This window comes from Myxocyprinus asiaticus, chromosome 6 (assembly GCF_019703515.2).
Source record: "Myxocyprinus asiaticus isolate MX2 ecotype Aquarium Trade chromosome 6, UBuf_Myxa_2, whole genome shotgun sequence".
NCBI lineage: Eukaryota > Metazoa > Chordata > Actinopteri > Cypriniformes > Catostomidae > Myxocyprinus > Myxocyprinus asiaticus.
The window spans coordinates 21,024,295-21,048,452 of record NC_059349.1 but is presented as its reverse complement, the minus strand read 5'-3'; the positions used below and the strand labels follow the sequence as shown (position 1 = coordinate 21,048,452).

Below are 24,158 nucleotides of genomic sequence, written 5' to 3'. Positions count from 1 at the left end.
GTGCACGCTCTCTGAGACACCAATGTGTGTGTTCCAGGTGCATGAGCGGAGAGCTGAGATCCTGCTGTCTTTGTGGACTCTAGCGCAGGATGTGCGGTCTGCCAGGACACTCAGCCATCCTGGCTGTGCGCTCACTCTGTTGGAGCGCTTAGAACACAGTATCAACAACTACCTGCATGTAGTGAAACTACTCTACAACGAGGTGAGGATGAGCAGTTCAAGCTTGTGCTGCTTCACAGATAGATATTGGCAAAAATATTGGTTAAACTTTATACAGATTGATTGTGGGCTGCTTGTGTTAACAAGGAACTTACTCACTAAAATAAAGATGAGAAACTGATTCCAAACTGCAAAACTTGTAATTAAAAAAACAGAATAAGGCCGTATAATTTACCACAGGCCTGACAACAATATCATACTCCAAAATAGTAAAAATGCACACAAATTAGCACTTGTTATTCTTACAGAGTGAAATTTCACTAAACATTACAATGAGCTTATTGCAAGAGTTCAAACTTACTGATTTAACCTCTTTAACTCTGCTCACCCGCTGACGGATCCAAAAGGGGGCGCTATGCCACGGAAACATTTTACGCTTAAAATGTTCAAGTCTACAAATACATAAGTCAGACATATGTCATCATCTGAAAGCTTAGAATCTGAACTTTTCATTGATAACATCATGTCTGCATTTATGTTACATAAAAGAACAAAATAAGGCCTGAAAACATTTGCGTCGCAAATCAGCGCCACCTAGAGGTCATGTGGTAGACATATTAATATGAATATTAGTCTTTCAAATAGCATGTAATTAGAAAAATATCTAGCTTCCAGTCCACTCAGAGGCCAATATATTCAATAAAACAATGGAGGTGGTGCATGAAATGAAAATTAGACTGAATGTCTATGGATGAGCACATCTGTGATAAAAAGCATTATAGCGCCACCTACATCTCAGATCCGAATTAGAGGAAAAAACTTTTCTAGTACTTGCTGTCATCTAGTGGAATAAAATAAGACTTTTTTGGAGGGAGATGCAGTGAACAGAACCAGCATTCCATGCTTACAAATTAGGACAACAACAACAATAAAAAAAATTAGACACATTTTTGGCAATTAGTCCACAGTATGTGTAAATGGTGAGCTTTTTAATTTGAGTGTGAAAAACTGCAGGCGGCAGCCCAAAAATGCCCCAGAGTTAAAGAGGTTAATATAGTATAGCACAAATATTCTAGATTGTATAACACGTTAAAAGTGTGGGGTATAATTCCTTATTGTTTAAAACAAATGTACTTTCTTTAAGAATATGAATTAAAAATAACTGGCTTACAAAATAAATTTAGAATAACTTCCATTATAATTTAATGCAATTCTTCATTCGTTTCCCATATTTGAGGGACCACGTAGTGTTCAAGAAAATATCCTGCCTTCCCGGAATCTTTGTTTATTTCATCTTGGAGACTCTGACTCCAGTTGACCTCTGCCTTCCTTCCCTAGGAAAGAAAGGGAGATTGAGACACATACTTGACCAGTGAGGAGAATGGGAACATAGTGCTATCTGAAGTGCTTTATAGCCATGCCCCACTGATAAAATATACATACTGCCACTCTTACAATCAAGCACGTACTGTGCTGAGTTGAGGCTAACTTTTACTCTTTTTGTGAATAACTACTTTATTTCAGTCATAACAACTATCGGAATAAATTTAAATAAATAGAACTTGGCAGACTAGATCTGTTTATGCTACAGCAGAACAAGTACGAAGACTTTCTTCTGCTAGAGACATCCATCTAGACAGGTGGTGCTGAGGAGGAGGATGGTGCCAGACAGAGGTGGGTAGTAATGTGCTACATTTACTCCGTTACATTTACTTGAGTAACTTTTTGGGAAAAAAAATATGTTTTATGGTGGGTACTTTTCACACTTACTCAAGTAAATTTCTGATGAAATTTGTTTACTTTTACTTCTTTACAATGGGTAGCGTTCCTGTCATTATATTACTGGTTTTAAAGTGTTAATAAATGCGAAATTTATTGAGATTTTTGAATGGGACTCTTACGACAGCGGAACTTCACAACTGCTGCACGCTGTCACTTGAGTCGCATTCAACACTACAGAAGCAAGCGCACAAAACAAACATTTCTTCACTCCACACAATGCCTTCATTTTACACCAAGACAAGGATATATTTTGAGATTAATATTGCAGCTCCAACTTAAGAAAACACGCTGAGGTAAGTTTGAGATTGTGAAAATGTGGGCTTGTCTGTGTCATGGTGATACTCATTCATTTTCATCGTGAATCTGTAACTATGGGCTCTTATGACCTCAGTTTCTAAGTTTGCATTTTTATATCAGCGCTGCAACATAACAGTGCGTACTGTAAAAATCCTTGTAAACATCCACATTAAGTTTCGCGTGCACAGCGTTTGACAGATGCGTGCGACTTTGTCTTATGGACAACAAGCTTCCAAACACAGAGATAAGGTGCAATTTACCCTTAGTGTACAGAACTAGTTATCTAAATGCTTTCGACACCGACAATGCCGGTCCGTCACTGAACTAAATTCATGCAGGATGTAAAAAGCTGTGAAATAATGACAGAAGGCATGAATAAAGCATTATCTTGCTTCAGTGTTAAACTTCATATATAATTTGGGACTGTGTGACACTGTTAACGTTTTTCACCGTAATAATTACTAGAAAAAGGTTTCCAAACTTCTCTCCTAATTGACAGATTCGTCCAAATCTGAGAAGCATCCTTAAAGCCGACATCATGACAGCTTCTTCCCCCAAGCAATCAGACTTTTGAACTCTTGATCTCTCACGATCAAAATACATCAGCACTGCACTTTATTAATCTTATTATCTCACACCGGACTGTCATAAATTATATTCTCTTAACAACACACTGGCAACTTACTATCAACCGACAGCCTGAATGTCAATACAGCAGTACAATACAACCTATTGTATATTTTATATATACTATATATACTATTTTTAGATATATATTACTATTTTTTTTATTGTATAATGTGTATCTATATTGTGTGTATTGTATACTGTACATTGTAAGTTATTATTTGTATATTGTGTTGTGTGTAATTATGTGTATATTAGATTTTAAATAGTGTTGTGTAAATCTGATGTTTATTGTAAATTGGTATATGTCTCATCACTGTCACGACTGCTATGTTGCTCGGAACTGCACCCAAGAATTTCACACACTATTGCACTTGTGTATATGGTTGTGTGACAATAAAAGTGATTTGATTTGATTTGATTAAAGTGATAGTTCAGCCTTTAATTAATATTATATCATCATTTCCCTGCCCTCATGTTCTTCCAACCCAGTGAAACTTTCTGCATTCTGTGGAACCCAAAAGATGTTAGACAGAATGTTAGAGACTGACAGTCTCAGTCACCATTCCCTTTCAAAATATGGAGGGGAAAAAACATGCAGTGAAAGTAAATGATGATTAAGGCTAGCATTCTGTCTAAAATCTCCTTAAAGGAATAGTTAATATGGAAAATTCTTGCATCATTTACTCACCCTCATGCCATCCCAGATGTGGGTTTGGAACAACATGGTGGTGAATGATGACAATTTCCATTATTAAAAATGATATAAATAATTGTATTATTATTATTATTAATAATCATTCTGTAATGCATGTTAAATGTGTATCATGTACTGGAATATACTGGAGAGTAAACATCCATTACATTATATGTGGACGTAACTAGTTACACACTACTTGAGTATTCTTTTTATTGGATACTTTCTTACTTTTACTCGAGTCATTTTTAACATGATTACTTTTACTTCTACTTGAGTAATTTTTTTAAGTAATTGTACTTTTACTTGAGTAAAGTGTTTGGCTACTCTACCCACCTCTGGCGCAGAGTGAAATCTCTCATAGTGCACTGGAGTAATACAGGTGTAACACCTGATTGGATTAAAGACTACATTACAATGACCTATCAGCTTGTGCCATGTAGTACGCAAGATTATATGATAAGGACTTATCAACTTGTGTCGTATAGAGTTTCATGACTGAACTTAAAAATCATTTCAGACACAAAGCCTATGTTTCCAAAGATGTCAATGCTGACCCAGTATTCTAATATTCAAAAGTAGCTCATTCATTTTCATCACACAGTAAAAGTCACTCTTGTTGCTCTCCTTTCACTGCATACTATGATTATTTTTAGAGTGAACATTTTTCCCCTTTCTGTCCATCTTTGTCTGGTCCACCAGGGGGAGCAAGCAGGGACTCAGGCAAAGAGCTGTCTGGGTCAGGACTCTAAGGATTTGGGTCTGGTTTTGAGGCACTTTGGGCGTCTGCTCACAGGCAAGCTGGAGTGGCTTGTTGCAGAGATGGCGAAAGGGTGCTAGACTGAAAAACTGACTTTTAATCACTGCCTTTCTTCAGCCTTGTATAATGGAACCAGACAGGCCCAATCAATTTTAAGAATGGTTCACCTTCAAGAAAATGGAGCGCCATGCACTTTGCAGGAGATCACCAGCTGTGTTAAAATGGAAAAAAGTACAAGATGTGAAAATGGCAACACTGTCCCATCTACTGGATCATAGCTAAACTACAAGCACTGACTTATGCACCCACTGAACATTTAAGATTGAAAACCAAAACTTTTCTGGTAAGTCCTAAAGGACATTTTGTATCACAGATAATATTTTATTTTATATTTATCTTACAGCCATGAAGGTGGAGTAAGTTTAAATTCAATTCATTTTATTGCCACAGCACAAGTTGTCTGTGTGACTCCACAAGGTGCAATTCATCATGTAAAGAATAAACAGAAGTAAATAAAAAGGGCAAGATATGTGACACATAGTGCAGATGCAGAGGTAGCGCAATTGTAGTGCACATTCTGGAATGGTCACTTTATCTATACACTCCAAATTATCTATAGCCTATGGAGCATTTGTGTATACACTCACTGAGTACTTTATTAGGAACACTATGGTCATAATAAAGTGCCTAACATGGTCTTCTGCTGTTGTAGCCCAACCGCCTCAAGGTTCAACGTGTTGTGCATTCTGAGATGCTATTCTGCTCATTACAATTCTACAGAGTGGTTATCTGAGTTACCGTAGCCTTTCTGTCAGCTCGAACCAGTCTGGCCATTCTCCGTTGACCTCTCATCTCATTTCCGTCTGCAGAACTGCCGCTCACTGGATGTTTTTTGTTTTGAGTAAACTCTAGAGACTGTTGTGTGTGAAAATCCCAGGAGATCAGCAGTTACAGAAATACTCAAACCATCCCATCTGGCACCAACAGTCATGCCACAATCAAAATCACTGTGATCACATTTTTTCCCCATTCTGATGGTTGATGTGAACATTAACTGAAGCTCCTGACCTGCATCTGCACGATTTTATGCACTGCTGCCACATGACTGGTTGATTAGATAATTGCATGAATAAGTAGGTGTACAGGTGTTCCTTATAAAGTGCTCAGTGAGTGTATATCTTTTGTATATAACACAAAATGTATCTGATAATTGCGATTCAAGATTTGTATTGCTATTTGTATGCCAACACTAATGCATTAACACACAACACAGTGTATGTAAACACAAAGTACATGATATTATATTTAAGAAAATATTTAAATTACTAAATAGTATCCCATTTGATATACACTATATTGCCAAAAGTATTCGCTCATCTGCCTTTAGATGCATATGAACTTAAGTGACATCCCATTCTTAATCCATAGGGTTTAATATGATGTCGGCCCACCCTTTGCAGCTATAACAGCTTCAACTCTTCTGGGAAGGCTTTCCACAAGGTTTAGGAGTGTGTTTATGGGAATGTTTGACCATTCTTCCATAAGTGCATTTGTGAGGTCAGACACTGATGTTGGACGAGAAGGCCTGGCTCGCAGTCTTCGCTCTAATTCATCCCAAAGGTGCTTTATCGGGTTGAGGTGCAGGCCAGTCAAGTTCTTCCACACCAAACTCGCTCATCCATGTCTTTATGGACCTTGCTTTGTGCACTGGTGCGCAGTCATGTTGGAACAGGAAGGGGCCATCCCCAAACTGTTCCCACAAAGTTGGGAGCATGGAATTGTCCAAAATCTCTTGGTATGCTGAAGCATTCAGAGTTCCTTTCACTGGAACTAAGGGGCCAAGCCCAGCTCCTGAAAAACAACCCCACACCATAATCCCCCCTCCACCAAACTTCACAGTTGGCACAATGCAGTCAGACAAGTACCGTTCTCCTGGCAACCACCAAACCCAGACTCGTCCATCAGATTGCCAGATGGAGAAGCGTGATTCGTCACTCCAGAGAACGCATCTCCACTGCTCTAGAGTCCAGTGGCGGCGTGCTTTACACCACTGCATCCGACGCTTTGCATTGCACTTGGTGATGTATGGCTTGGATCCAACTGCTCGGCCATGGAAACCCATTCCATGAAGCTCTCTACGCACTGTTCTTGAGCTAATCTGAAGGCCACATGAACTTTGGAGGTCTGTAGCGATTGACTCTGCAGAAAGTTGGCGACCTCTGCGCACTATGCGCCTCAGCATCTGCTGACCCCGCTCTGTCATTTTACGTGGCCTACCACTTCGTGGCTGAGTTGCTGTCATTCCCAATCGCTTCCACTTTGTTATAATACCACTGACAGTTGACTGTGGAATATTTAGTAGCGAGGAAATTTCAAGACTGGACTTGTTGCGCAGGTGGCATCCTATCACAGTACCACGCTGGAATTCACTGAGCTCCTGAGAGCGGCCCATTCTTTCACAAATGTTTGTAGAAGCAGTCTGCATGCCTAGGTGCTTCATTTTATACACCTGTGGCCATGGAAGTGATTGGAACACCTGAATTCAATTATTTGGATGGGTGAGCGAATACTTTTGGCAATATAGTGTACTTTGCCCTGCTCTCTTTTAATGTTACAACATTGTTGTAAAATGTATCATTGGTAGTGGTTTGAATAATGTACATAAGTAAATATTTAAGTATATTTTCCTTTAATGTGTTGTGTGGATTGTAGTGTTTTCATCTAATATATGGTAAAACACTGATCTTAAACATCAGCTTTAATTCTACACTGAAAAGTATAGGTTTGTATAGGACACGTAATCATATGCAGGCAATAATGGTTTTAATTGTGGAATTATGGATTAGATAAACAGACAGTGATTGTTTTGGCGTATGATTTTCATTCAGTCTCCTTTGACATCAGAAGTAAACAGGCATCTTTCACATTTTAAATAAACTTTGTATATATACTGTAAAATATTTTAATGCAATGAATTAGAAAGTCTGCATTGCTTGAATAGATCATGCATCATAAGGAAAGGTATTACAGGGCACAAAAAGCCATTAATCAGAGAGCATTTACGACCCAGCCAAAGTCACAGAGGAAAACTCCCTGTCTGGACTGTTGCAGCCAACATCTAAAGAGGAGAAAAAAAATCTTGGCATCACTGGGATCATGTTCTGTGTCTGTGCCCTCAGCATCCGATCAGGATGAGACCATTCTTGGTTTGTTCAGTGCAGTTGAAGGCATTGTGACTTCACAGCCTTTCATTTAAAGTGGTTTATTCAGTCTCAAATAGATGTTTTTCAGTCGGGGCCGACAGTGATTGTTGTTGTGCCTACGTCCAGCCTGTTCTGCTAGATGGGTACTTTTAGGTCTTTGTTTTATTCTTCAAGCAATCTCATGTTGTGCCAGTGTGGAGCAAAAATGTAAACTGGAGATCCTAATGAGTAATCTATGCAAAAAATTCCAATCTCAGATGCAAAATGAGCTGTAGAATAAACATCAGGGAGGTCTCCTGATTGATTGTACGATACAATAGTTGACAGATTGCTTGGAATCTCGAACGTGTATGTGTAACCTGCTAGAAGCCTTGTGTGTCCTCTTTGCCTTTAAAGGAAAAATTTATTAAGTGAGGCTGTCTATGCACTGTAAAAATCTTAAAAAAATATTTTTGACTTGAGTGGTTTACATTATTCAGTGCAAACAACCTAATTTGGTCAACTATACAGTGCCATTTAAATTAAAAATGATAAAGTTTCTACAAAACCTGATGATTCATGTTATCCCAGTATGATTTGAGAATGTTCCAAAGAGTATCTTGTGCGCTTCAATGGAAGCAAAGAAATTAACTGTATATTTTGAATGTTTAACTTTCTATGTCCTCACAAGGCCAGCAATCTAATTACCTGAACCTGATATGGTAGTTTTACCTTGAACATAGTGGGATTCTGTTGAGGATGTTACTGATTGATGCCATCGACGCATCTGTCAGTGTTGTATGCATGCTGCTTTTCCTTCTGCTCATCCACTTCTTCTGTCCCACTATAGCAGCTGGGTCTAAAACTCTCTTGTCTTTCTCCAGGTATAGGCATTTACCTCCAACAGATTAATCAGAGTTGTCTCAGATACGTGTCTGATTATAATGGATTGAAACATGTAGAATATTTGTCCTGTTTTTTGAAAAATGTGGTGTTTCTTTGTGAATGTTTTTCTATATCTGGTGATGGTATACTCCACCCACTTTTATCTCCTCCTATAAAAAAAGAAGTGTATATAATTTAGGAGGGAAAAGATGACTTGTTTTACCTGACAGACCCTATTTGGGTTTAAACGCTGTCAATATAGTGGAACGTTTAGCAGTGTGCCAGCGTCTCTACTCATTCTTATGAACTTTAACATGTAGCTGTGCACCTGCATCCTTCTAGATGTGTGTATACTACCGCTTAACTTTGATTATAATAACTGAGCCTGATCATTATAAAATCTTGACTGTTAAAGAAAGTTTTGTTGATGAGTTAGGGAACCTTAGTCATATGTAGTGTTGTAGCACAATATATCAGCTGTCTTTATTTAGAGTTTTTCTAGCACAGAAATTCTAATCCTCCACTAATATTGAGGTTTTTGTGAATCAACATCAACTGACACAGACACATATGGTCAATATTACAAATTATTCTCTAAAATGTATTTTATTTAATTTTTTTGCCTTCATTAGTCTATAGTACACTGATAAAACTGTAGCATCTTAATGCCTATTCGAGGCAGAGTGACAGATGTAGGGCTGTCATAAAAACTCATGTGTTTGTAGCCTGAGATCATTGCATTATAGACCTTATTCACAGCAGCACCATCTTTGGGAGTAACAATGAGGCTGTGAGGGATAGACTTACCATCTCTTCAATGATATACACTGTATAAAGCTATCAAAAAGCTCCTAGGTAACGTAATTTTCCATAACTCATGTTTCTGGGAGTTTTTTGTCTACTGAAATATCTTGGAAAGATTTATTTATTTATTTATTTATTTTTTATAGTTCATCAGTGAAACGATCCAAAAACACTTTTAACAACTGTACAACCCACTGAAAAGACATTACGTATATCCCTCACAACCTTGTTGTCATTCCCCAGTTGCTCCAGCTGGCCCACTATGAATAAAGGGATAGTTCACCCGAAAAATAAAAATTCTCTCATCATTTACTCACCCTCATGCCATCCCACATGTGTATGACTTTCTTGCTTCTGCTGAACACAAACAAAGGTTTTTGTGTAGAATATTTCAGCTCTGTGGGTCCATACAATACAAGTGAATGGGTACCAAAATTTTGACATAAAGGTGGCATAAAACTAATCCAAAAGACTCCAGTCCATTTCTTCAGAAGCAATATGGTAAGTGTGGGTGAGAAACAGATCAATATTTAATCCCTTTTTTTTCTCCTACAAATCTCCACTTTTACTTTCACTTTCACATTCTTCTTTTGTTTTTGGTGATTTGCATTCTACATGCATATCGCCACCTACTGAGCAGGGAGGAGAATTTCTAGTAAAAAAAAAAGTACTTAAATTTTGATCTGTTTCTCACCCACACCTATCATATCACTTCTGAAGGTATGGATTTAACCACATTAGTCATATGGATTACTTTTATGCTGCCTTTATGTGATTTTTGGAGCTTCACATTTTTGGTCACCATTCACTTGCATTGTGAGGACCTATGCTACTGGTCTATTGTCCATCACTGTTTTCAGTACATGAGTAATAATCATCTTATATATGCGATTTTACAGTTGGAAAGATGCCAGCTTCATTTCTGAATGCTCAAAGTATATAAACAGTGTTAACCTGATTATTACACTTTTGCTTACCCATCCACAGTATTGCCACAATGAATGTATGCAATTTTCATTTGAGGTCCGTTTGAAATCTGAATTAAACATAATGATGTGATTAAAACATTGAATCTAGCAGAAACATCAGCATTTAAGGCAGATTTTGAAGCGCATATGAACAATGACACTGCTTTCATCTTAAAATTATTGGCTGGTTGCAGCGTTTTCCTCTTCTTATTTGCATATCTTCAAGCATTTCTCAAATTTTTGATGCACTCGACTGCCCTCAACACTTTCTCTGCACCGCTTTATATCCCACAATCCATCTTGCAAGCATGGCGCTCGACTCCCATTGCAATTAAATGAAAACTCTGCTGAAAAGTGGACACCACCGGCAACCTGTTAACATGGGCGCCGAAAAATTAGGCACTGCTTCTGCTCTGCTTCATCTTGCAGTGTGCAACAGGCGTGAGGTTACCGCTTGCTGGGGAAGCTTGAGAAGCGATCTCAATACCAGCCAGCTTTTCCAAAGACTTGAGAACCGAACGATGATCAAACTGACAACAGTAATCCATTAATCCATGATTGGAAAAGGTTTCTCAACCTCTATGTGACGTCATGGATGTTCCTGAGTCTGTTTAACTGGAAGACAGAGGCTGCAGATTTTTAATGCTAATATCTTCTGAAAACAAATTTTGTTGATGTTTAGAAGTACACTAGCATATAGATGACCTTAAAGCCAATAGATATGGACTAAAACCAGTAAACTTTAATTTTGATTTCACAGAGTCTTTAAAAATTAGGAGCAACAAAAAAAGAAATACTGAGCCTCAGTGTACAGTATGACTGAACAGTCTCATGAATGCATCACGCTGTTCTGAGTGCAGTGAACATCAAATAATTGCGATGCATTAGACAGTTTAGTAAGGTGTTTTTATGTCGTTTTAATTCTTTGCAGTCTGAAGACCAAAGTAATTTTAACTGCCCATGAACTCACTCAGAGCACAGCTATATTCATGCTGACCACTGGGCGTCGCACTTGAGACAGAGAAGGAGCTGAGTGAATCCTACTAGGCGAAGGCTTTGCTCATTGATATTAATTGTTTGCATGCCGAAGTTGCTTGATAACCTTCCTAGAGCGTCCAATTACGTAATCTAATTGATATTCATGAGCCAAACATTCCACCACACAGTAGCATTGGTCAATTCTCAGAAAGGCAAGATATGTTACAGCACCACAGCGGTGCATGTGACTGAGTTTTCCCTCTCTGAGTGTTTTATGGCATACAATTATTATATTTTTATTTTCTTTAAATTGCTGTGACATTTATGGTTTTCATTAAGTAGCTTCACTTTTTAGGTTACTGTGGTGTTGATAATAAAACGTGCAACATAGTGTAGTATATGTATGATTTTAACTAGGCTTACTTCTATATTTAGGCCTGTTTGAAATTAATAAATCAGCTCATTGGTTTAAGCAACCGTGGTGTTTGTTCTCATGATTTTATGTGTATAAATTATGTGTAAAATTTCCCAGCATTCTCGACAGTGGGATCTCTTTATGGCATATGTGATTGTTTTCATATTTCTAAAATATCTTAAATAAAAATGGATGAAAAAGACACGTCTTTTGGGTGGAATTAAATAACAAGTACATTGTGTGACTTGTTCATCATATTTATTTTCATTTAAAAGCAACATAAATTAAATAACATCCACTTTATCAGCAACAAAGTATATAAACGCGAATCACGCGATATCTTTGATCTCGTAGGCGGCTGATCCACTACGAGAAGTGAGAACTGTCCGACTTGACTGCACTTGTTTCACTCCTCCCCTGTCTGCATTCGCCTTCTCCCGTGGGGAGGCGTTTGGCATCTCAAATGAGCCTATTTCCTCTTGATCCAGATGCACGGCGGTGTCACCCGCAGTGAAACGCTTACGAAACAGACGCCATTTTGGCTCAACCGTGAACCGTCAGCGTTGGAATGTCACGCCACTCCAGCGTAGCTTGAGCCAAAATGTCCCACCCTTGCTGCAGTTCGTAGTAACCTTCGGGGGAGGGATTTACGAGAGCTCTCGCACGAACTACTTCTGACTCGACTTCTATGGAAGACTCGAAAATGGCCTAGCCTTTGCATGGAGAGACACAACAGATGTCAAAGACATTATCGGTTGTTTATCTGACACGGAGTTTGTTGGATTTTACCCGTGGAGTTTCATGACGGAATCGTGCGTGAAGATGACGGGGATTCCACCGGTGAGTGAACGAGCCACCCACAAACTGTGATTCTCTTACCATAGCTGTGATGTTTAGCATTTTATACTCCTTTAGTCTCAAAAACAGGCAAGAGCGAAGAAGAATTCGCCACAAGATCTCAAACTGTGTTTCTCTCCAAAAATGGATTAGCTAATTTAGACTAAAGATATTTTATCTTCACTTTCTGAGCGCTAGGATTACTGTCCTCACTGACTGACTGTTTGTGAAGCGTGTAAAATAGCTGGTAATCAGGTTATTAAACACATGCACTGTAGTGGGTTATTTGACTAACTCAACCTCAACAATCCGTTATACGGGTGTGTGGTCACCACATTGTTGTGAAATGTGCGGTTAAGTGTACCGTTGGTAACACTTTGTAATGACGTTCATTTATTAAGTCATTAACAAACATTATATAATAATGATCAATAGATCAGTAGTTTATGTCTGTTCAAATATGTATACATATGGAAAATAATTATATATGAATCAAAGTTTCATGGCATTTCTAACTATTTTTAATGTGCATTACTAATCTGTTGAGCACTGTATGATGAAATAATATTGTTAATGTTTTATTTGAAAGGTATTGTAAAGTATTAAAGCAATATTCTGGGTTCAAGACAAGTTAAGCTCAATCGACAGCATTTGTGACATAATATTTATTACCATAAAAAATAATTTTGACTCGTCCCTCCTTAAAAAAAAATAAATAAATAAAAAGCAGAAATCGAGGTTACAGTGCGTCACTAACAATGGAAGTGAATGGGGCCAACTTTTGGAGGGTTTAAATGCTGAAATGTGAAGCTTATAATTTTAAAACTTGTGTATTATTTGAGCTGTTAAGTTGTTAAAATCAACGTTTTTACAGTCGTATTAGGGTTTGTTGACAATGACATTACATCGTCATGGCAACAAAGTTGTAAAATTGGCTATAACTTCACACAGATAAGGTTAGTAAGCGATTTTATCACACTAAAATCATGTTAACATATATTGTTTACATCCTGCGGCTATATATTTGAAACAGTGAGAATTTTAATGTTTACTGATTGTCCCCATTCACTTCCATTGTAAGTGCCGCACTGTAACCCTTTTTTTTGCTTTTTTTTTTTTTTTTTTTTTTAAAGAAAAGGAGGGGCAAATCTAAATAATTTTTGTGGTAATCAATATTATGCCACAAAAGCTGTCAGTTGAGCTTAACTTGTATTGAACTCTGAATATTCCTTTAAGTGCCCTACCTTTTTGGTAGTGCTCAAGTGGTGACGTTGTTGGGGTGCAGTTAAGAATTGCAAACTAACCTGAGAAAATCCCAGATGATATCACTTTTTATTTTTATTTTGGTGGGGCTTGAGGACAGTCATCAGGGTTTGGCACTTGTTTTGTCAGAGTGAATTAACACTTCTGCATGCAGAAGTTACTGTTACTCATTCAGCTTTCAGTATGACTGAGACTTTACTCATCTTGAGATATTCTTGCATTTGGGAGAAGAGAGAACTGATGCAGAGGAAGCTCTTTAAAACCAGTGAACCAGATTCTATCAGCAACAGATACAGCCTGTTGGCTTTGATATCCAGACATTTGAGCTACTAATGTTGGTTCTTTTAAATGTGGCACCTCACTGACAGGACAGCTGAGGCTAGTTCCTTATGTTGCTTTCACTCTTCTTTAAGGGGAGATGAAAGTAAGTCTTGTAATAGCTTGAGATGTTTGCCATGATGTGCAGTGGGTTAGAAACACTTCCTTCGACATCTGTAAGATCTTGCAGGATCTAGTTTTCCTCAGTTTTTGATAGAGCATCACTTTATGTTTTTCCCTAATATCCTTAATTTATGCAGCCTTATGTTCAGGATGACTTTTATGGATGGGTGAAATGCCACAGTATGCCAGAGAGTTTATCCAGTTTAGTGGTAAGAAAGTGACAGTGAACCATTCTTGGAGTTTGGAAGCAATCAAACAGTCTTAACAGATGGATGCTTTAAAAAAAAAAAAAAAAGAACAATAACAGGAAGAAAAGGCCATAATTGATGTAAAAAAAAAAAAAAAAAAAGGTTGACATCTCTCAACATTCCAATGCCTTGCAAAAGTTAACACACGTTCAAATCGATCTCTTCACATGATGTTCTTGAACATGAGATGGTTTGTTACGAGATTAAAATTTACTGGGAATACAAGGAGTGCCTTCAGTGGATCAGGATAGTGTTCATTTTCAAGTGGGAGACAAGTTCCATAGGCATATGGGGAAATATATTATACATGAGTCACAAACAGGCCATAACATTTATAGGGCATGAAAAGTAACTTTTTCATGGTTTGTGATCAGTAGCAGACCGACAAAACTGTTAGGTGTGGTATATTGTGTGTTTATCTTTTAACAGATTTGTTATGTAACAGTACATTGGCAGAGCAGAATAAGGCCATTATGTCACGCACAACAACTCACAATCTGAATTCTGTTTGCCCTGTCAATCCATATTTGTGACATGGTTTCCAACCGTTTCTCATAGAAAACACAATTTGTACTTCTGGTATAGATGATTGTTAAGTCTGTTCAATGGCAATCTAGGTTTTAACCAAACACATCAACAAAATAATTGACAAAAATGTTTGTTGACAAAGGGTTTTTGATTTTGTCAGTGAAGACAAGACAAAAAAGATACATGACGATAATCAAACCATTTTAAACATACTGTTGATGATAATATACAGTGGCAAGAAAAAGTATGTGGAATTGGCTGGTTTTCTGCATTAATTGGTCATAAAATGTGATCTCATCTTCATCAAAGTCACAAGTATACACAAACACAATGTGCTTAATAACAACACACAAACAATTATAATCTTTCATGTCTTTATTGAACACATCCCATTAAACATTCACAGTGCTGTGGAAAAAGTGAACCATTGGATTTAATAATTGGTCGATCCTCCTTTGGCAGCAATAACCTCAACCAAGAGTTTCCAGTAGCAGCGCATTAGACCTGCACAACGTTCAGAAGGAATTTTGGACCATTGTTCCTTACAGAACTGCTTCAGCTCGGCCATATTCTTCTGATGTCTGGTGTGAAAAGCTCTCTTAATGGAATTCCACTGCATCTCTATTTGGTTAAGGTCTGGGCTCTGACTGGGCCACTCCAAAAGCCATTCTGTAGTGGGTTTATTTCGATGTTTAGGGTCATTGTCCTGCTTAGGCCTGTCACGATAAGCACTTTTGTGGATGATATGTTGTCCCAGAAATAATTGCGATAAACGATATTATTGTCATTTTAAGACCATTTTATGCCACTGATATAATGATAATATAATAGCATAATAATGCAAGTACACCCTTTCAAAGAGCAATGAACTTTTAATTCTTAATAAGAATATTCAGACATTGGAATGTCAAAAAAACTTAAAGTTGGGAAGGCCCCTCTCCATCTCCAACTGCGGTTTTTGTTCCCAGCTCAGAAAACTTGATAGGATGGTTATGTTTAAGATGAGCATTTAGGTTAGTTGTATTGCCACATTGTCATGTCCAAATATTGTACGGTAAGTCGATAACGTAATTAATGTGACAGGCCTAGTCCTGCTGCATCACCCAAATTCTACTGAGCTTCAGCTGGCACACAGCCACCCTGACATTATCCTGTTGGATATCTTGATAAACTTGGGAATTAATTTTTTCCTCTGTTGGCAAGCGGTCCAGGCCCCGAAGCAGCAAAGCAGCCTCAAATCATGATGCTCCCTCCACCATACTTCACCGTTGGGACGATGTTTTCATGTTGGTATGCGTTGCCCTTTTTACACCATATGTAGTGCTGCGTGTTCTTCCCAAACAATTCAAACTTAGTTTCATCAGTCCACAAAACATTTTCCTAGCAGCGTTGTGGAGTGTCAAGGTGTTCTTTGGCAAACTTCAGGCGCACAGCTATTTATTTATTTTTTGTTGGAAGGCAGCGGCTTCCTTTGTCCTGCCATGGATACTGTGCCTGTTTAATTTTTTCCATATAGTAGACTCAAACAGAGATGTTAACCAGTTCCAATGATCCCCTCAAGTCTTTAGCTGTCACTGTAGGGTCCTTTTTACCTCATTGAGTATTCTGCTGTTTGCGCTTTGAGTCTTATTGGCTGGATGGCCACTTCTAGGGAGAGGAGCCACAGTACTAAATCATCTCCATTTATAGACAATTTGTCTAACTTTGGACAGATGAACCCAATTCTTGTGAATAGCAAACTCAAAATGTTTAAGTGCTTTTTATAAGTCAAAGTAGCTCTAACCCACACCTCCAATCTTGTTTCATTGATTGGATGCCAGGATTACAACTCCTGACTCTATTTAGCTGTTGTTGACTTCACATACTTTTTCCAATCTACACTGAATGTTTGAATGTTGTTTTTATTGTAGAAGAACAATACAATAATTTGTGTTATTAGTTACAAATTAGATTGTGTTTGTTCATTATTATAACTTCAAATCAAAGCAGATTTTAAGACAAATTAATACAGAAATGCAGTTATTTCCAAAGGGATCACATAATTTTTCTTGCCGCTGTATCAAGAAAAATAATACTGCAAGATATTAACAATGCACTAACAATGCATCTTTTTTTTTTTTAAAGAGAAATCTAGAAAGAGTTGATCCACTCATATTATGCTGGAGGTTTCCCCGCTTGAGCTTGCATTAGTTGAAAGTTGTGTTGTCAAATGGGGCTTTTCCATGGCACAGCTCGACTCGACTCTGCTCGACTTTGCTCGCTTTTTGGGGGTTTTCCACTGTGGATAGTACCTGGTACTTTTTAGTACCACCTTGGTCGAGGTTCCAAGCGAGCCGAGCCAATACTAAATGTGACATCAAAACCCTGCAGATCACTGATTGGTCAGAGAAAATTGTCACTACCAGCGTCACTGGATTTGCGACACAGGACATCAACCCGCTAGTTTTACAGTTAGAAATAGCGATAACAGTATAATTTGTTCATGCAACTTTCGAATTTTAAAAAGAAATGGCTGTGCGCAAAACCACACCGTGGTCAATAAATGAGGTGCAGATGTTCCTCTCGTTAGCGACGAACGAAACGACGCAAAACGAAAAAGTCTTTCAGGAAGTGTCTCAGCTGTTTGCTGCACACGGCTACCACCGGACCTACCAACAGCATAGGGAAAAGTAAAAAAAAACATAAAAGTGACTACAGAACCATCAAGGAACACAACAGCCGGAGTGGTTCAAACAGAAGAAAGTGGAAGTGGTTCGACCAAATGGATGCTATTTATGGCAATAGACCGGCGAGCAATGGGAGGGAGAGTGCCCTGGACTTGGACATGGCGTTGTTGGAGTCCACGATGGAGGATGGTACGTTTTGTTACGTTAACTCTATATTCTGCTTGAAAGCTTCACTTTATTTAGTTGACCAGCTACTGGAAAGCTTGCTTCTAAAACAACCAGGCCAATTTAACTGTTACAAAATCACCATGCAACAACTGCTTTATGCAGCACAATGAGCTAGTAGCTAACAGCTAGCGGTCGTGCTATTGTTTATGGTCAGTAATGTTCTTGAGTTGTTGTTGTTGTTGTTGTTGTTATTGTTGTTATTAGTTTGTTTTGTGTCACAGTAATTCGGGCAATACAAGCAAATTGTACAAACTTTCTGTTTCAGATGTGTTTGTGTCACGTTTAAGATGATGTCACGGTAGTAGAGGTGGCGCAACTATGACGATCAGCCTATAATTCCACCCACGTTGAGGCTGCACTAAACTGCAGTAGAAAAGCAAGCTCAGAAAAGTAAAGCGAGTCGAGTCGAACCATAACGTGCAGTGGAAAAGTGCCAAAAAGTACCGGTACTTCGGTACCAAGTTGGTACTAAAATAAAAAAGATGTAACAATACCAGTGATTGTACAGTACCGGTAGTACCGAGCACCGAATTTATTCGGTACCTGCACACTGTCTTACTGACACACGACTGCTTTCAAATGCTCATGCTTATTAGAACGTGTGCTCTGTTACTCCTTTTACACTGAAATTATAATCTGTGAAATGGTCTAGCGTGATTATTATACCGCGAAATGCTGCAATCTTAGTCTGTATGAGCTGCATGAACTTTAAATTAATGTGTAAAGCTGACCGCTCATACACTGGAAACTCCACAGACTATGAGAATAATTTGCGTTGTATGAGAGATGACAGAGCAGAGCACTAATCCACTCTGAAGCGTTATTTTTATATAATTAAATCACAGCATTTACATCTTAACGATCACACTTGGCCATGTAGCAAACTGTTTATCTGGAGAAGTTAAACTTCTGTTAAAAATACATGTCAAAATAAAAGCACTATTCATAATAAAAGCAATTTTGCCTGAAATTGAAGAAATTGCAACAGAAATATATTATAACTATATAGTAAAATGTAATCCTCACTGTAGAAATAATAATAATAATTATTATGATAATAATATTAAATAATGATTAATGAATAATATTTGTAATAATAAAAAATAAGCAATACATCACAAGCAAGAGTGCTTTTGTACTGAATAAAAGTTTGTTAAAAATGCAGTAATTTTTCAATTTTTTACTTGTATTGACTACATTCAAAGGACATTTTCATCATAAGACAAAAAAAAAAGACAAATAAATAAAAATAAAAAACTGTAAAACTTATGATTGTACATCGTTTTGGCAAAAAAATATTTTGAATGAGTAACACAAGACATTTAAAAGCCATTCTAAATTCAGGCATAAAAATACAGCACTCTGACTTCCCATGTATTATTCAGGGAATCTGCTGAGTAATTAAATCTTAATCAGTTATGGTCACTGGTTTCATGGGTTGCAACCAGCTTGTCTCCGAAACCATTTTGTTTATTCCAATGACTAAATAAAAAACATTGAAACTTTTAATTCTACAGTCTTATGGATTACACGGTGCTTTTTTGGACTTTGACAATTAGTTCTGAATCTAAAAACAAAGCTCTTTGTATGAAAACATGAGTGGAGTCACTGTACGGTTTGATAGAAACTGTTGTTTTTAAAGGGTTTGTTACTCTGCTGCCGAAGTCATCTATAGCAACAGTTGCAGATTGTAATTAAAGGCTTACGTTTGCACAAGCAGACTCATTCAGTAGGTTGTGGACATATCAGGGATTTTACTCATGAGATGTGTTGGTTGGCTTTCTTTAAAATATTAAACAATGTTGTGCCATCATCTCAATATGTATTTGAAATGGATTAGTTCTCTTACAAAAACACCTAACTTAATTTAATATACAATCTAGAATGGTTTAATATAAACAAAAAACACGAAACATTAGCTAGATCTGGATCTTTTTTTTAATGTAGCAACTAAATGACAAAGCAATTTACAATACACTAATACAAGGTTCAGTCCTCCCAAATGACTTGCCAGTGCCAGTGAACTTGGTTTTTGGTATAGTGATAATAGAACATGATTGTGATCTGAGTAACCCTCCATGTCCTCATTCAACCTTACTATATTAACAGACTTTGTGTAAGCATCCCTTATCTTTAACAGTTCGGCTACCATGACCCCATAGCAGGATATATAATACCTTCAGAGTGATGATTGCTATTTTCAATGGCACAAGCTAGTGTCTTAGTCTGCTTTGAGATGATAATGATGTTAGATGTAGGTTAAGTGTTATTTTTTATGATTGGAGCTTCCTTTTGGATGTTGTTTGGACCTTGATAGCCATAATGTAGTTTGGTCATAGCACAGTCTTAGGAAGTGACTTAATGGGAAATGTGGGCAAGGGTATTTGGGAGAATGGAATGATCTCCCCCCCCACATACATTCCTTTGCTTGTTTTCCTCAATACAAGACTCCTAATGCTATTTAAGTATGGCTGTGGATTGGTGTAAAACCCTGTTCACATTTGTCGCTGGATGTTGCTAGTCTCTGTACACTGTGTCACTTGTGGGCATTCCTACTGCTGTCGCTCTAACGTTATAGTTTGGCTGCACAACTGGCCACAAGCTGTCGCTCATGTTGCCGGAAGTCGCTAGCTCTCATTGAAAATCAAACTCATTCAGAATGCAGACAGTTTCTTACACACATCTTCAGGGTCTGAAATTAACACTCGTCAAGTGCCAAATGCGGTTACATTTTGTGTGTGGCCTGTGAATTTTGCAGTGGCACTTGCCACTCTGGTGGGTGCTTTTTCTTTTACATTAATTTCAGTTTCAGCTTTTAAAAGTAATGTTTCAGTTTTGTCCTCAATGAGGCTCTGTTGGCTTACAGTTAGCAAGGTCGCAGGTGTTTAAACAGAACGGCCCTTGGCTAGTTTCCTGCTGCTCATCGATAGCCTTGGTTAGCTGTAAATCTATAAGAAGGATGAAGGCAAAGTTCAGTACTATTCAAGCCATCAGGAAGAAGGTAAGACCACTCTCGGATTTTGAGTGGAAGTGCGTGTAAGTTTTAATTATCCGCCACTACACACAATTTCTCTGGTAATTATTGCATATCACAAATTGTAATCCATATGATTCTGCCACAAAGCGTTTTTTCCTGCATTAAAAATTACTAATAAAATCAAGAACGTGGATGTAGAACAGTTTTTTTTTTTTTTTTTTTTTTTTTTTTTCAGACTGGATGTAATTTCTTTACTCACTGAAAGCTGTATGTAGACATACGCGTTCTGTGGAAAGCCTTGGGGATAAATACGCAATCACGCACTTTCACAAGTTTGGTACTCCATGAATCACATCCTTAATCATTTTCTCTATTAAAATTTAGAGCTGCACGATTCAGGATAAATTGAGAATCAAATTTTTTTTTGTTGCTTAGAATAAAGATCACGATTCTCTCACGATTCTGAAGAATTTCAGAAACATCAGTGATTTACAAAACCTGAACATAAGGGTACTAAACAAAGTAACATATAATTCACTAGAGGTTCTGACAAAATGTTCTCTGCTTCAGTCTATGCAAAAATGCAATAAAGTTGTAAATCAAATATATCAATTTAAAGAGACCCTATTTGCTTTTTGGGATTTTACCTTTGCTTTAGTGTGTAATATAGTTGTTTGTGCATGTAAAAGGTCTGCAAAGTTACAAAGCACAAAGTCCATGCTCCTGAAACACCTGGTTTGCAGTCCAGCCATTACTTCCGTGACATAGCTACGTCACTATGGAATACATTTGCATAATGCCCGCCTCAGGAATGCGTCGGGAGCTGAAACTCGGTTATCGTAAGGGGTGTTACATTTCCGACATGCTCTAAGCGGTTGGCCAATCACAACAGACTGGGCCAGCTAACCAGGGCAGACTGGGCTTTTCAGAAAGGGGGGCTTCAAAGAGTCAGAAGCTAGGTGAAAAGAGGGGCTGCACCAATGTACAGTATGAGAAAAATGTTTTTTGAACATTTAAAGCATGTAAACCTATTCTAGTAGACCCTCAAAATAAAATTATGAACCTTTAAATGAGCATAATATGGGCTCTTTAAAATGTCCTAAGTCCACAACAGGGTGCAATGAATGCATTATAAAACAGCACCTTGTTATTATTGAAAAAAAAACTTAAAGTCGTCATTTTTATTTGTATAGTGCCTTTCACAACACACATCGTTTCCGAAGCTTTACAGAAGATCAGGCATTAACAGAAGATAAAACTGTAATATCTATAATGTCTTACCATCATTGTGTAGTTTGATCAAATACGATTGTGAATTGTGTTTAAAAATAAGTAATTAAATAATAATTGTATTTATAACCCCAGTGAGCAAGCCAAAAGCGACTGTGGCAAAGAACACAAAACTCCATAAGATGTTGGTTAATGGAGAAAAATAACCTTGGGAGAAACCAGGCTCACTGTGGGGGCCAGTTCCCCTCTGGCTAACATCATGAATATAATGCCAATATTACTTATGTATAGTGCAAGTAATGGTTTAAAATTATTAAACTAAGTAAGTGTTAAGGGTCAGTGTTTAAAACAAAGATTTTGTATGAACTGTAAGATTAATGACTAATGTCTTTGAAGTCCATCCTGGATTAACTGCAGAAGTTCACATAGAGGCAATTGTCCTAGTTAGTTGGCTGATGAAGGGTTTTGTTGGCAATTAATTGATAGTCTATGTATTCCATTTCAAGAGTGTAGTCCATCATTAGACCGAGGTGATGCAGGTAGAGATCAGTTAGGTGGATCGCAGTTCAACCTGGCCGGTAATTTCGGTGAGGTCTATCCTAAATCCAAGGTTCAGGCAATGGCATATGAAGTATCCCATGTCTTATGGTTGGAGTTGGACTTCAGAGCATGAACTGATGCCATTGTATTAGACTGAAGTGATGTTTGGCCGGCTGTTATTAGTCATCATCACACAGCGACACGTAGCAGTGGAGTCCAACACGAAGCAGGAATGGAGCTGGATCCAGCCGGCTCTGGTGACCTCAGTATAGGAGTCCCGAGGTTGAAACAGGGAAACAAATAAAATAATATTAGCATAGATGCCATTCAATTTATTGCAGAGTTATAGATCATGATCACTGTTTCTGGTTCCGGCAGACCTAACTAAAGCAGACTAATTGTGAGTTGAAGGATAAATTAGGTGTATGCCTGGCTAAATAGATGAGTCTTTTGTCCAGACTTAAACTGAGTGAGTGTGTCTGCATCTCGAACAGTGTTAGGGAGACTATTCCATAGTGCAGGAGCAAATATGAAAAGGATCTACCTCCTTTTGTGGATTTTGATATTCTAGGGACTATTAACGGGCCAGACTTTTGCGATCGTAATGAACGTGATGGAATATAGCGTGGTAGAAGGTCACTTAAGTACTGTGGAGCTAAACCATTCAAAGCTTTGTATGTAGTTAGCAGAGTTTTAAAATTAATATGAAATTTAACAGGTAGCCAATGTAACGATGATAAATTGGGCTAATATGATCATATTTCTTGGTTCTTGTCAGCACTCTGGCTGCTGCATTTTGAACCATTTGAAGTTTATTTATTGATCTTGCTGGACATCCTCCCAGTAATGCATTACAATAATCTAGTCTTGAGGTCATGAATGCATGAATTAGTTTTTCATCATCAGCAACAGAGAGCATGTGTCGTAATTGAGTAATATTTCTTAGGTGGAAGAATGCTGTTATACAAATATTGGTAATTTGATTTTCAAAGGACAGACTGGTATCAAATATAACACCTAAGTTCTTCGCTGTTGAAGATGATGTAAAGTACATCCATCAAGAGTCAAATGATATTTTAGCGGCTTATTTTTAGAGGTTTTTGGTCCAATAATTAGTACCTCTGTTTTGTCGGAATTGAGTAGAAGGAAATTTCTGGCAATCCAATCTTTTATTTCATTGATACACTCTGCTAATTTGGAGAATTGTAAAATCTCACAGGTTTTGAAGAAATATAAAGTCGGGTATCGTCGGCATAACAGTGGAAACTTATTCCACGATTCCAGATAATATCTCCCAGGGGAAGCATATACAAGGAGAAAAGCAGAGGCCCTAAATCTGATCGCTGTGGCGCTTAATACTTTACATTTGTTTGGTTTGACAATTCCTCATTTACATAGACAAAGTGGTAGCGGTCTGCTAAATAGGACCTAAACCATTCTAATGCAACTCCACAAATGCCAACATAATGCTCTAGCCTATTCAAAAGAATGTTGTGATCTATCGTGTCGAAGGCAGCACTAAGATCTGAAAGCACTAGAAGAGAAATGCAGCCGCGATCAGATGATAAGAACAAGTCATTTGTAACTCTGATAAGTGCAGTCTCTGTACAGTGATGAGGCCTAAATCCTGACTGAAATTGTTCATA

The 24,158-nt window shown here is 37.7% G+C and overlaps 2 protein-coding genes across 13 annotated transcripts in view; both read left to right on the top strand.

Annotated features, from left to right (window-relative positions):
• LOC127441882 (erythropoietin-like) overlaps positions 1 to 24,158 on the top strand; it is a 190,419-nt gene that overhangs the window by 2,016 nt on the left and 164,245 nt on the right. Inside the window, exons 4-6 of one of the 8 annotated variants that reach the window (XM_051699414.1) lie at positions 38 to 202; positions 1,751 to 1,833; positions 4,265 to 4,401. In XM_051699414.1, the coding sequence (XP_051555374.1) occupies positions 38 to 202; positions 1,751 to 1,795 (210 nt within the window). In that variant the 3' untranslated portion in view covers positions 1,796 to 1,833; positions 4,265 to 4,401. Of the gene's footprint in view, positions 1 to 37; positions 3,528 to 4,264; positions 4,726 to 24,158 lie in introns of those variants that run through there. The other 7 variants (XM_051699416.1, XM_051699413.1, XR_007897411.1 and 4 more) reach the window with 7 other exon arrangements.
• LOC127441872 (zinc finger FYVE domain-containing protein 9-like) overlaps positions 12,046 to 24,158 on the top strand; it is a 46,776-nt gene continuing 34,663 nt past the window's right edge. For 4 of the 5 annotated variants that reach the window (XM_051699385.1, XM_051699384.1, XM_051699382.1 and 1 more), the window contains exon 1: positions 12,047 to 12,394. The gene's annotated coding sequence lies outside the window, so the exon portion shown is untranslated. Of the gene's footprint in view, positions 12,395 to 24,158 lie in introns of all 5 variants that reach the window. The other variant, XM_051699386.1, reaches the window with a different exon arrangement.